Source organism: Pinus tabuliformis, chromosome 5_2 (assembly GCF_031772625.1).
Source record: "Pinus tabuliformis cultivar Carrire ecotype Pingquan chromosome 5_2, CPIR1, whole genome shotgun sequence".
NCBI classification, from domain to species: domain Eukaryota; kingdom Viridiplantae; phylum Streptophyta; class Pinopsida; order Pinales; family Pinaceae; genus Pinus; species Pinus tabuliformis.
The window spans coordinates 980,293,104-980,303,604 of record NC_142306.1 but is presented as its reverse complement, the minus strand read 5'-3'; the positions used below and the strand labels follow the sequence as shown (position 1 = coordinate 980,303,604).

Sequence of the window (10,501 nt, the reverse complement as noted above, 5' to 3'; positions counted from 1 at the left end):
TAAAATTTAATATAAATATTTTAGTTAAAATTGAATTTAAATATACATTCTTAAAATAAATTATATTAAAAAAAATATAAATATAAATAAATATTTAAATTTTAGTATAAATAAAATTAAATATTTAAACTAATGTACCATTCTGATATACCACTTGCTTCGGGCGCCCTCTGAGGTTTTCTCGGAGGACAAGCGATGCTAGCAACGCGTGGAGGGGGATAAATAGTGTTTACCGCCTTCATCGCTGGGTAATCCGCGAGCGGATGTGTAGTCTGATTCGTATTATGGCTGTCAGATCTGGAGGAGGAAGATCTACAACCACCTTTTGGCGTGCAAGTTGGTGGGCCCAAAAGGACAAAACCACTAATGGTATACCACCTTCATCAGGTGCCATCTATACCAAAGTCGGTTTTTTCAAAAGATAGCGATTCCACTCAGGGTGCAACACGTGGCGGAGGACCGGAAAAGCAAACCGCCTTCATCGCGTGGTATTCATCGAGTTTTAAGCCACGCGATATGGACACTAGCCATTGGATCAGAAGCGAAAGATCAACGGTCAACGTTGATTGTGTAGCATGAGGTTCTTTTATGTGGGCTTTGCCTCCGCGCGTGTTGATTTCTGACTGTCGGATCGCTAGGAGACAGTTCTTCACCACGTTTTGGGGAGCGGACTTTGATTCCACTTGCCCGCTTTTGGTTCCAGGGCTGTCTCGTCATTGTTTCTGTTTGATTTTTGGAGGTTTTTTGGGTACTTTGAGTAATTTCACTCTCCCTTTGTGGGAGTATGTTCCTATGTGATTTTACTCTCCCTTTGTGGGAGTCTGTGCCTCTGTGATTTCACTCTCTCTTTGTGGGAGTTTTTTGTAACCTGTGTAAATCATTTTTTTTACCTAAGTTAATAGAAGGACCATCTCTTGCTTTAGCAAAAAAAATAAACTAATGTACCATTATTTAAATTATATATTTTTATTATTTTTAAATTATATAATTTTAATAATTAACATACGCCACGTTAAACAAGGTTGCCCCCTCTCTCCTACCCTATTTGGCATTTACATCGACAAGCTAGAAGGTTTTTTAGAGGAAGCAAGATGTGCTAGCACGATCTTAGCTAGGATAGTCATCATCCTTCTTCTCTACACTGACGATATTGTTCTTCTCGCAAGGTGCCCATCTGCTCTTGATAAGCAACTTATACTTCTTAAGGATTTTTGCTCTACCATGGGTATGATTGTCGACACTGACAAAACAAAAGTTATAATTATCAAATCCAAGAAGAAAACTTATGTTAATTTTATGTATGACAATAGTAACTTGGAGGAGTGTCTTCTTACAAGTACCTAGGAATTGATATTCATCACAAGCCCAACTGGAACTATAGCATTCAGAAAAGGATTAATGGGGGATGGAAAACTTATTTTGGTCTTGAAAATAATTGTAAAACGGTAAACCTCGTAATGTGGGATAGAAATAAATTCATCTTTGAAACTTTAGTCGCTCCTGTTATCTTATATGGATGTGAGGTTTGGGGTTGCAGCATCTCTAGAGAATCTTGGAGAAAGATTGAGCAAATCCATAAACGTATTATAACATATAACTTCAAAATTAAAAGCAACACACCCTATCATATTCTCCTTATAGAAGTGGGTCTTTGCCCTATCGGGATCCTAGCTATGACTAGGCTTCTGTTGTACAAGCACAAACTCAATAACATAGGAGACCATAGACTTCCTAAGCTAGCTTTAAATTCCAGCCAAAACCACTTAAGGCTCAAACGGGGTTGGTATAAAGACACGAGGGCCTGGTTAAACCATTGGGAGATCGACAAGAATGTTGCATTGCAAAACATTAATAACATTAAAAATATTGTTACTTCTAAGTTCAAAGAAAAAATGTGGTGTGAGAAAGATTTAGAAGCGAAAAGATAATTAAGATATTATAAGGAAGTCATCAACCCCACCCTAGAATATCAAAAGTATCTCTCTGTTTTAACTAGCTCAAAGAAGAAAATTAATATAGCCAAGATTAGAACGAACTCTCATGAGCTCCATAGTGAAACGGGTCGTTGGTCAGTTCCTAAAACACCACTGATGGAAAGGTTCTGCCATCTCTGTGAGAATGTGAACATCGAAGATGAAAATCACTTCCTCTTAAAGTGCCCAGCATACAACCACATTAGATCTCAGTTTCAAAATCTTTGTTGCAATACTGACCTTCATAGCCTTTTACGTTGTCAAAATCTTTGTTGCAATACTGACCTTCCTAGCCTTTTACGTTGCCAAAATTACAGTGAGCTCGGGAGGCTTCTCTCCAAGCTTTTTGATCATAGGAATAAGATCTTAATCAAACTAAAGAATTCGTTTCTTTAGGTCCGATAGACCAAAGTTTGGTCTCAGTGGACGTTAACAATCATCATCATCATCATCATCATAATTTTAAATAAAACTAATTAAAAATAAAAATTACAGAATCAAACATCTATCTACAAAATGTTATGCATACCTATTCCTAGTTATATGAATCACTAATCCAACATTATTACCTAATGAAGTTATGGGTATTTGTATCTTGCATTCATATTTGGGTTTGGGTTTGGGTTTGGGTTTGATGTCATGGATTTATAAAATATTAATGTTTTGTAAGATGGAGTTTAATTTTATTTATATGAAATAATTAATAAATAATATTTATTTTATTTATTTTTAATTATAAATCATATTACGTTAAAATATTTTAGTTTTTAGTAGTTTGGTAAATATTTTTTTTTTAAGTGGTAAGTTGAAGGTTTTAGAAATATGTTATAATTAGTGTTTGTTTGTTTTTTTAATATTTATGAAATAAATATATTTAATATAATAATAGTAGTTAATATTTCAAAATCTTTATTGTAATACTGACCTTTTTAGCTTTTTAGGTTGTCAAAATACAATGAGCTTGGGAAGCTTCTCTCCAAGCTTTTTAAGCATAGGAATAAAATCTTAAATCAAATTAAATAATTCATTTCTTTAGGTTCGATACACCAAAAAGTGCTCTCAGTAGACGTTAACCATCATCATCATCACTATTAAATCAAAATGTTAATTACCAATTAATGTACAAATATGATTTCATAAAATGTTATTACATTTTTTTACCTAAATACCATTGTCATGTTATTACAATATAAAAACATGCCATTTTAATTTTTTTAATAATTTTTATTTTAATTTAATTATATTTAAACTAAAAACCAAATACTCTCTAATTATTTTATTGTTTAAATTAAATTTTATTAATATTTAAGATTATTTATTTACGATATGATCAATTTAGATCTTATTCTATAACGAATTTTTTTTTGGGGATATTCCATCAAATTGTAACGGTATGTATTAGTTGCCCCTCATCGCGCCACAACCAGAAGCTTCTCGAACTAAGGAAACTTCACGGTAAATGACAGGCTGAATGCATATACCGGGAAGTTAACTTTTGGGAAGGCTAATATGCTTTTACGTGTGGAATCATGAAATAATATTTAGAGTTGTTTTTAATGTAATTTTTTTGGAGTGTTTGAATTAACGAAGTAAAATAGGGCAGCTGCACTCCATAATTCATGGATCATTGAATTGTATTTTAATATTTCAACTAAAAAAAGTTGTAAGTCGTTGTGATTTATTTAAATTAATAGGATTGGCGAATGATCGGCTAAAAAGTTCTAAATAATCTACTGGTCATTATCACACAATAATTATCTTCGCTGGATAAACAATGTGCATTTCAAATGTATCTCTTAATAATTTTTGGCAGATTCTGAAAAATATGACGCTCTAACCAGAGCAGTGACAGAGATTGCTTGTGCAACCAGGTATGGTAAATTTCTTGACAGTCATCTTTTGTATGATGAGAGGCCCTGATCTTCAGTAACATTTGACCGTTTTAAAAGGTTAGCATATATCAATCTTAATCGTATATCATGAATTAAGCTTTTGGAAGAGTTTAAAATGATTTTGTTTTAATTTAATTGTTTTTTCAGAAGCAAAAACCGTAATTTTATTGAAGCAGAATAAAATTAAATCGACTTGTGTTTAGACGCGGAAAAGACATAATTAGGCAAATATATTTTATTATATAATTATTTTAAAAATAAAAATTAATTAATAAAATTTAAAATATATATGAGATTAAATAATTAATATTGACTAAAATTTTACCAATTTTAATAATAAATTACATATTTTTTATTAAATATTAATGGTTGACTTTTCAAATTAAAATATTATACATAACCCTTACACAATTTATATTTTGCAGAAAATTAAAATATTATACCTAACCATTACACAATTTATATTCTGGAGAATTTTGTTTCAGGGATTTTCTTTGATACTACCAGGAATTTTGCCTTATAGTTTCAGGAATTTTCCCCGATACTATCAGGAATTTTCCCTAATACTATCAAGGTTCGTGGCCGTTATTAGAGCAACTCTGACCTCTCGATTCTGATACGGGTATTACTTCTTCCAAGGATCGAATCCTGTGGCTGCCATAAAAGTGGGCTGTATTGATGCGATTTAGCTGAGTGACTTAACTGAAGGCGGTTTTTTTTTAAACCAGAAGTGGGAGTCTTGTTGGCTTTGAAGGACTTAGTGAAACCAAGAGCACCATCCAGTATATGAGCAATTTCCGAGAAGCAGGGCGGAACCTCAGCGGCAATAACAAGATGGTCGACGATAGGCACAACGGCGGCGGCTCCAAGAACGTCATTGGCCGCAAAACCAAGATCGAAGGCAATCCCATCGTCGGCGACAAAAGCGGCAACAAAATCAAGAGGGTCAACAACACCACCGTGAACATCAACAACAATGTCGACATCTGCAAATTATGCCTCCAGGTAACGGCAGTAACTCTGCTCTTTCTTCAGTGCAGCATATGCGCAAATATGTTCTGGTTCATGATTTCGCTTTCTTTTCGTCTGTACAAAGACGCCATGATTGCTTCAATAGTTACATTGTTATTGGATCACAGTTATGGAAGTACTATTTCGTAGCCGTGATCGTACTCTATTTCGTAGCCGTGATCGTACACAAATTGGTGGACTGCTTGATCTACTGTTTGGTAGTCGGGGTCGTAGCCGTGGTCGTAATCATATTGGTCGACGATCCGCGACAATCCCATCATCGGCAACAACAACGACAACAAAATCATCACCGTGAACACCGTGAAGACCAAAGACACCGTGAAGCCCAAAGACACCGTGAACACCGGCCACGTATGCCAGCAGGTAAGCAACGTCAGTAGACCAAGATCGCCGACAATCGCATCATCGGCCACAACAGCGACAATAAAATCAACACCGGCAACAACAAAACCATGAACACCAACAATCCCAACATCGGCAACTTATGCCACCACGTAATGGCAACGTAAGTAGACCAACCTATACTAAGTGCCTTTTGTTTTCCTTCACTGCAATATATAGACCAACCTATACTAAGTGCCTTTTGTTTTCCTTCACTGCAATATATATACAAGTATGTCATGCTTCATGATTTCGTTTTCTTTTCATCTGCACAAAGAAGTCATGATTTGAATTCCCATTCTTTTGTTTCATTAGTTACATTGTTTTTGGATCGTAGATATGGAAAAGAATAAATGCACTCGAAGATTTTCTGTTTACCCAAAGTTTGATTATGCGTTTGAAGGGTGATCAAGTAATTGTGATTGGTTTAGACTCTAGAGGCAAATGTTCTATTATATATAAGACGTTGCCGAATTATTGCAGGTTGCAGGTTGCTTTGGAATTATTGACGTGAATCATTGGGAGTAGGCCTTATTTAATATACCAATAACTGTGTCTGCCTAAGGTGGGATGACCATCCATGGAAAGCATTCCCGTGACATTTAAAATTTTGCTGGCCAATGCCGAGGCGGTGATGCACCCACACTGCTGTTGTTACATCGTTAATGCAACCTATCACAAACCGTGCATATGACCGAAAGACGAGGAGGAGGGACCAAGACAATCATTGATTTTATTTTAATTTATCAGCGGCTGGAGTTAGGTGCAAGTGGGCGTGGAAACACAATCATTTATTTCTTTTGATGGCCAAGGCCGAGGAGGTGATGCACCCACATGTGATGCCCCAGAACATTGTAGATATTTTACCGTAAATATTTTATTTACCATGCTTTATCATTTATTTCTTTTGATGGCCAAGGCCGAGGAGGTGATGCACCCACATGTGATCCCCAGAACATTGTAGATATTTTACCGTAAATATTTTATTTACGGTGCTTTATCATTTATTTCTTTTGATGGCCAAGGCCGAGGAGGTGATGCACCCACATGTGATGCCCCAGAACATTGTAAATATTTTACCGTAAATATTTTATTTACCATGCTTTATTTACAAACTAAAGGACGACGGTTATGTGAATTAATAATATTTCTTTTATTATTGGTTATGGAAAAATGCCTTGAAGCATTAAAAGAAACTAGCAACTTCCAAGTAGGGAAGTTGGGGAAAAATGCAGTTGCTGGAATGCAACCCTAACTACCTCCCTAAGGGTGAAACTCCAAGAAAAAGGAACAAAAGAGAGGAAAACCCGTGCCGAAAGGTCAGACGGAAAAAACTGTGGTAGATAGATGAATATAAACAAATAATATAAATAAATAAAGCCAAGAAACGAACAGGTACCTATGGGGGCTAGCTGAATCGTTTAAAGCTGAGATTCTGTCTATGGGAAAACTGTAGCAGATGGAAACTGTAGTATGAGGCTTAAAGATTAAGCGAAAATTTAAAATTTGAATGTGTCTCGGGAGATACCCGGATGAGTTAACTCGCAGGGGGAAAAGAACCAATTTTAAACAAATTATAATACGTTAGGGATGAGACGGTTGTCCAAATCTTTGAATGTCAGAGTGCTAGGGTTTAGCCGTACCCGGCCCGTTTTCAGCGACGGTAACACCATACGGGTCTGGGAACGACTGCGGCAGCTAGTACAGCATAGTTTGGGAGATAGAGTCATTCTGTCGAGTTATTCAGAGGGAAGTGGAACACCTGTACAGAGTCCAATCTTAATTATTTTTAGGGCAGTGTAAGTGTGCTATTCTTGTTATGGATATTCGAGTAAAAAAAGAATTTCATCGACTCAGGTTTTCAGAGGGAAGTGGAACACCTGTACAGAGTCCAATCTTAATTATTTTTAGGGCAGTGTAAGTGTGCTATTCTTGTTATGGATATTTGAGTAAAAAAAGAAATTCTTCGACTCAGGTTTTCGTAGAGACAAACCCACAGGATTGCCTCTAGGGTCCGAGTCGCTCCGGGAAGCTTCGAGTATTAACCCAAAAAGGAGAAAACAAAGAAACATAACAGGGTACATAACCCTGGAAGCAAGAGCATTAACAAAACTTGCAGTAAGTCTTTATTTTCTTCATAATAATAGAAACAGTCACCCCCTTTAAAAACAATTTCAACTGTGTAGACATGCAGGAGTATTATAAATAAACTCAATATGCAAGAAACAGTAATGGGTAACCGTCTGCCTTATAAGAAAACTATAATTCATATAAAGAAACAGAGAAACAGTGAACGGTAGACTTCGAGAACATAATCAGTTAACCCCTGAAGCCATAGTCCATCCACACGCAGGCACAACCAATATAATATCAGAACCAGTCTCATTACAGTCGCAGAAAAGGGAAAAATAACAATTATACAAATATATCTAAATGTCAACAGGAAAGGTTGCAGAGACATAATCACATAAGAGACCATTAGGGAACAATTCTTGCAACCTGCGATTTCAACATGGTGCAAACGCTAACCAGCAAAAGAATAGGGTTACGAACATACAACTGTATTTTCAAAAGTAATAAGGTCCTTCCATGAGTATGGACAACCATTAAAATCCTGAGTTTTAGCAAACCCAGAGCAACGAGATTATAGATAGAGTTAAATTACAAGCTGGAAGTTGCATGAGGAAATTACCCTGAGTGGTCTCAAACGCAGGACCACTGCTGGCCCTCAGCTGTTAACAGTAAACCCTACCCCGCACAATCCGGGTCTACACCGGGGAATTTAAACAATAACAGCAAAGAACGAACTGTAGCTTCCAAAATTGGAGTAAAATTTCCAGATAATCTACGGAATTCATCCATGACCTCGACCCGCAACCTTTAATTGCATAGGGTACTTACCCGGAATAAACGACCAGCACTAACACATGAAATGGGTTGCCTGTGTGAAAACTCCCGAATCCACAGCTTCATCTCCCTCTATCCTGCGATCAGAAAACTGGGATTAGCAGTAGAAGTTTAGAAAATCAAGCTTTTTGGAAAAAGAGAAAACGAAATCTGCAATACGCTTTACAATCAGTTGGCAAGGAAACAACAACCTGGCTTGTGATCGGGCTATCCAAGCGCCAAGGGAGGTCTCGGCCGCTCCAAACCACTGGCTGCCTTTGGTAACTGGAGCGCTCACCGTGCAAGGAGAAACCAGACAGCAGAACCCAAACGCATCAGGTAGAGGAAAGAATGAGGCATAACCACGGTGAGGCGGGGCAATTGGATGGGGCCTCCCTCCTCCTTCGCCGTCGATGGGGTGAGGAATCCAAGGTCGCAGACTCCAAGGGTTCATCTGCCGCGCCACGGCAACGTTTAATACAATGTAGTGAGCACTAAAGCCAAAGAGATCACCATGTGTTTACAGTGTGGAGGACGGAGAATAGAATCAGCAGTGTCCAACATAAATGCGCCTGGGAACACAACCATAGAATCGGATTGGGAACCGAACCAAAGCCTGTGCCAAGGGATGGCACGTCAGCAGGGTACAAATATGCATTTAATAAAAACATAATTGGTTAATTAAACCCCCATTTACATCGCTTCTGCAACCTATCACAAACCGTGCATATGACCGAAAGACGAGGAGGAGGGACCAAGACAATCATTTATTTTATTTTAATTTATCAGGGGCTGGATTTAGGTGCAACTGGGCGTGGAAACACAATCATTTATTTTAATTTATCAGTGGATGATTCTTAGCCGCCCTGTGGCTATCATGATGTCGTTCTATCATGTAATACGCAACCTAATTCGATTATATTATTTCCAGAGGATATAGTATGTAGAACTTCGAACCAGCTATACTTTTCAATTTTCCATCTGCTCAAATAATAAGCATCTTAATATTTGTTTGAATTTCACAATTTTCATATGGTTGGGAAATTGGTTCTAAACGATGTTATAAATAAAAATAATATAAAATGGTTTTTATAAGATTAAAATACAAAAACATAAAATTATATGAAATGAATCAAATAAATTGAAATTACAAAGATATAAAATTATATACATAGATTTTATTAAATAAAAATGTAATAATAATGAATACATATATAATTATATATGTGGTATTAATTTTTTTTGACAGTTGAGATTAGTATTTGATTTCATTTATAAAATTATAATTAATTTTATTAAAGGTAGTTTTGAAAATGTATATAAGCGCAAATATTTTAATGATTCAAAACTAAATAAATAAATATGTTATAAGAAATTTTAAATTTCCATAAATATAAATATTTAAAATGTTATATAGTAAATTAATGTAATATAAGATAAGATAATCACACATTTTTAAATAATGAATTAAGGCATTAAGTTAATTGAAGCCAAAGGCTCATTTTACAATCTAGTACGAGTTCAACTTGAATTTGACACATGTACCTTAAAAAAAAGGCTTATAATAAAAACATAAATGATTATATATATTTGGTTAATTTTAATTAACAACATTATAAAATATTAATAATTACATTCTCATTGTGCTCACTTGGTTTGTTGATATTTCACTTTCACTTTTAGAGTAATAAATAAAATATTTAGATGCCTAAGTTAAATAAACAATATAATTTTATATTAAGGTAAAGTAATTAAAATTTTAGAAAAATTTATATTTCTCTTATAAATATTTCAACCTGAAACTTAAATAAACTATATGAATATCCATATTAACTAATATATTTCAATATGAAATGTATGTGTGTTATATTTCAATGCTCAAAAGGAAAAAGTAATTAAAGTACAAGGAAAATTTGTGATTCATTCAATTGTTAATAGAAAAGTATTAATATTAATATTTTTTTCAAAAATACAATATTAAATCTCTTGACTTGTAGTTTAGTATTGTAAAAAAAGGTTTTGATATAATGTGATTTGATCCTTCCAACGTGATAACAAAATTATTATCCAATTTTAAAATATATTCATTATTATTTCTAATTTAATTTTTTGTTTTGTTAATTTAATATTTACAAAATATTAATTTAAAAGTTTCATAAATTTACATAAATAACATGAAAAATGAACTATATAATAATGATAATAATAATAAATTATTTTTTATGTGATAGCTAAGTTAGGCACCACCACATTGGTGTATGAGATATGCATAAAGAATTGATCTCAATTTTGAGTACCAAAGTCTTTATGAAGGTGCATATACTCTATCTTCCTCTA

The 10,501-nt window shown here is 34.7% G+C and overlaps 1 protein-coding gene across 2 annotated transcripts; it reads right to left on the bottom strand.

Annotated features, from left to right (window-relative positions):
• Positions 1 to 7,633: 7,633 nt before the first annotated feature.
• On the bottom strand, positions 7,634 to 8,736 carry LOC149162583 (uncharacterized). Of its 2 annotated transcripts, none has more exons than XM_089437324.1 (2): positions 8,374 to 8,736; positions 7,634 to 8,262 (listed from the first exon to the last, which is right to left on the bottom strand). In XM_089437324.1, exons 1-2 carry the CDS (start codon positions 8,616 to 8,618, stop codon positions 8,199 to 8,201), a joined length of 309 nt encoding a protein of 102 aa, XP_089293450.1. In that variant the 5' UTR covers positions 8,619 to 8,736; the 3' UTR covers positions 7,634 to 8,198. The 2 variants fall into 2 exon arrangements, with proteins under 2 accessions (XP_089293450.1, XP_089293451.1); XM_089437325.1 differs by having other exon boundaries at positions 8,377 to 8,720.
• Between the last annotated feature and the right edge of the window lie 1,765 nt (positions 8,737 to 10,501).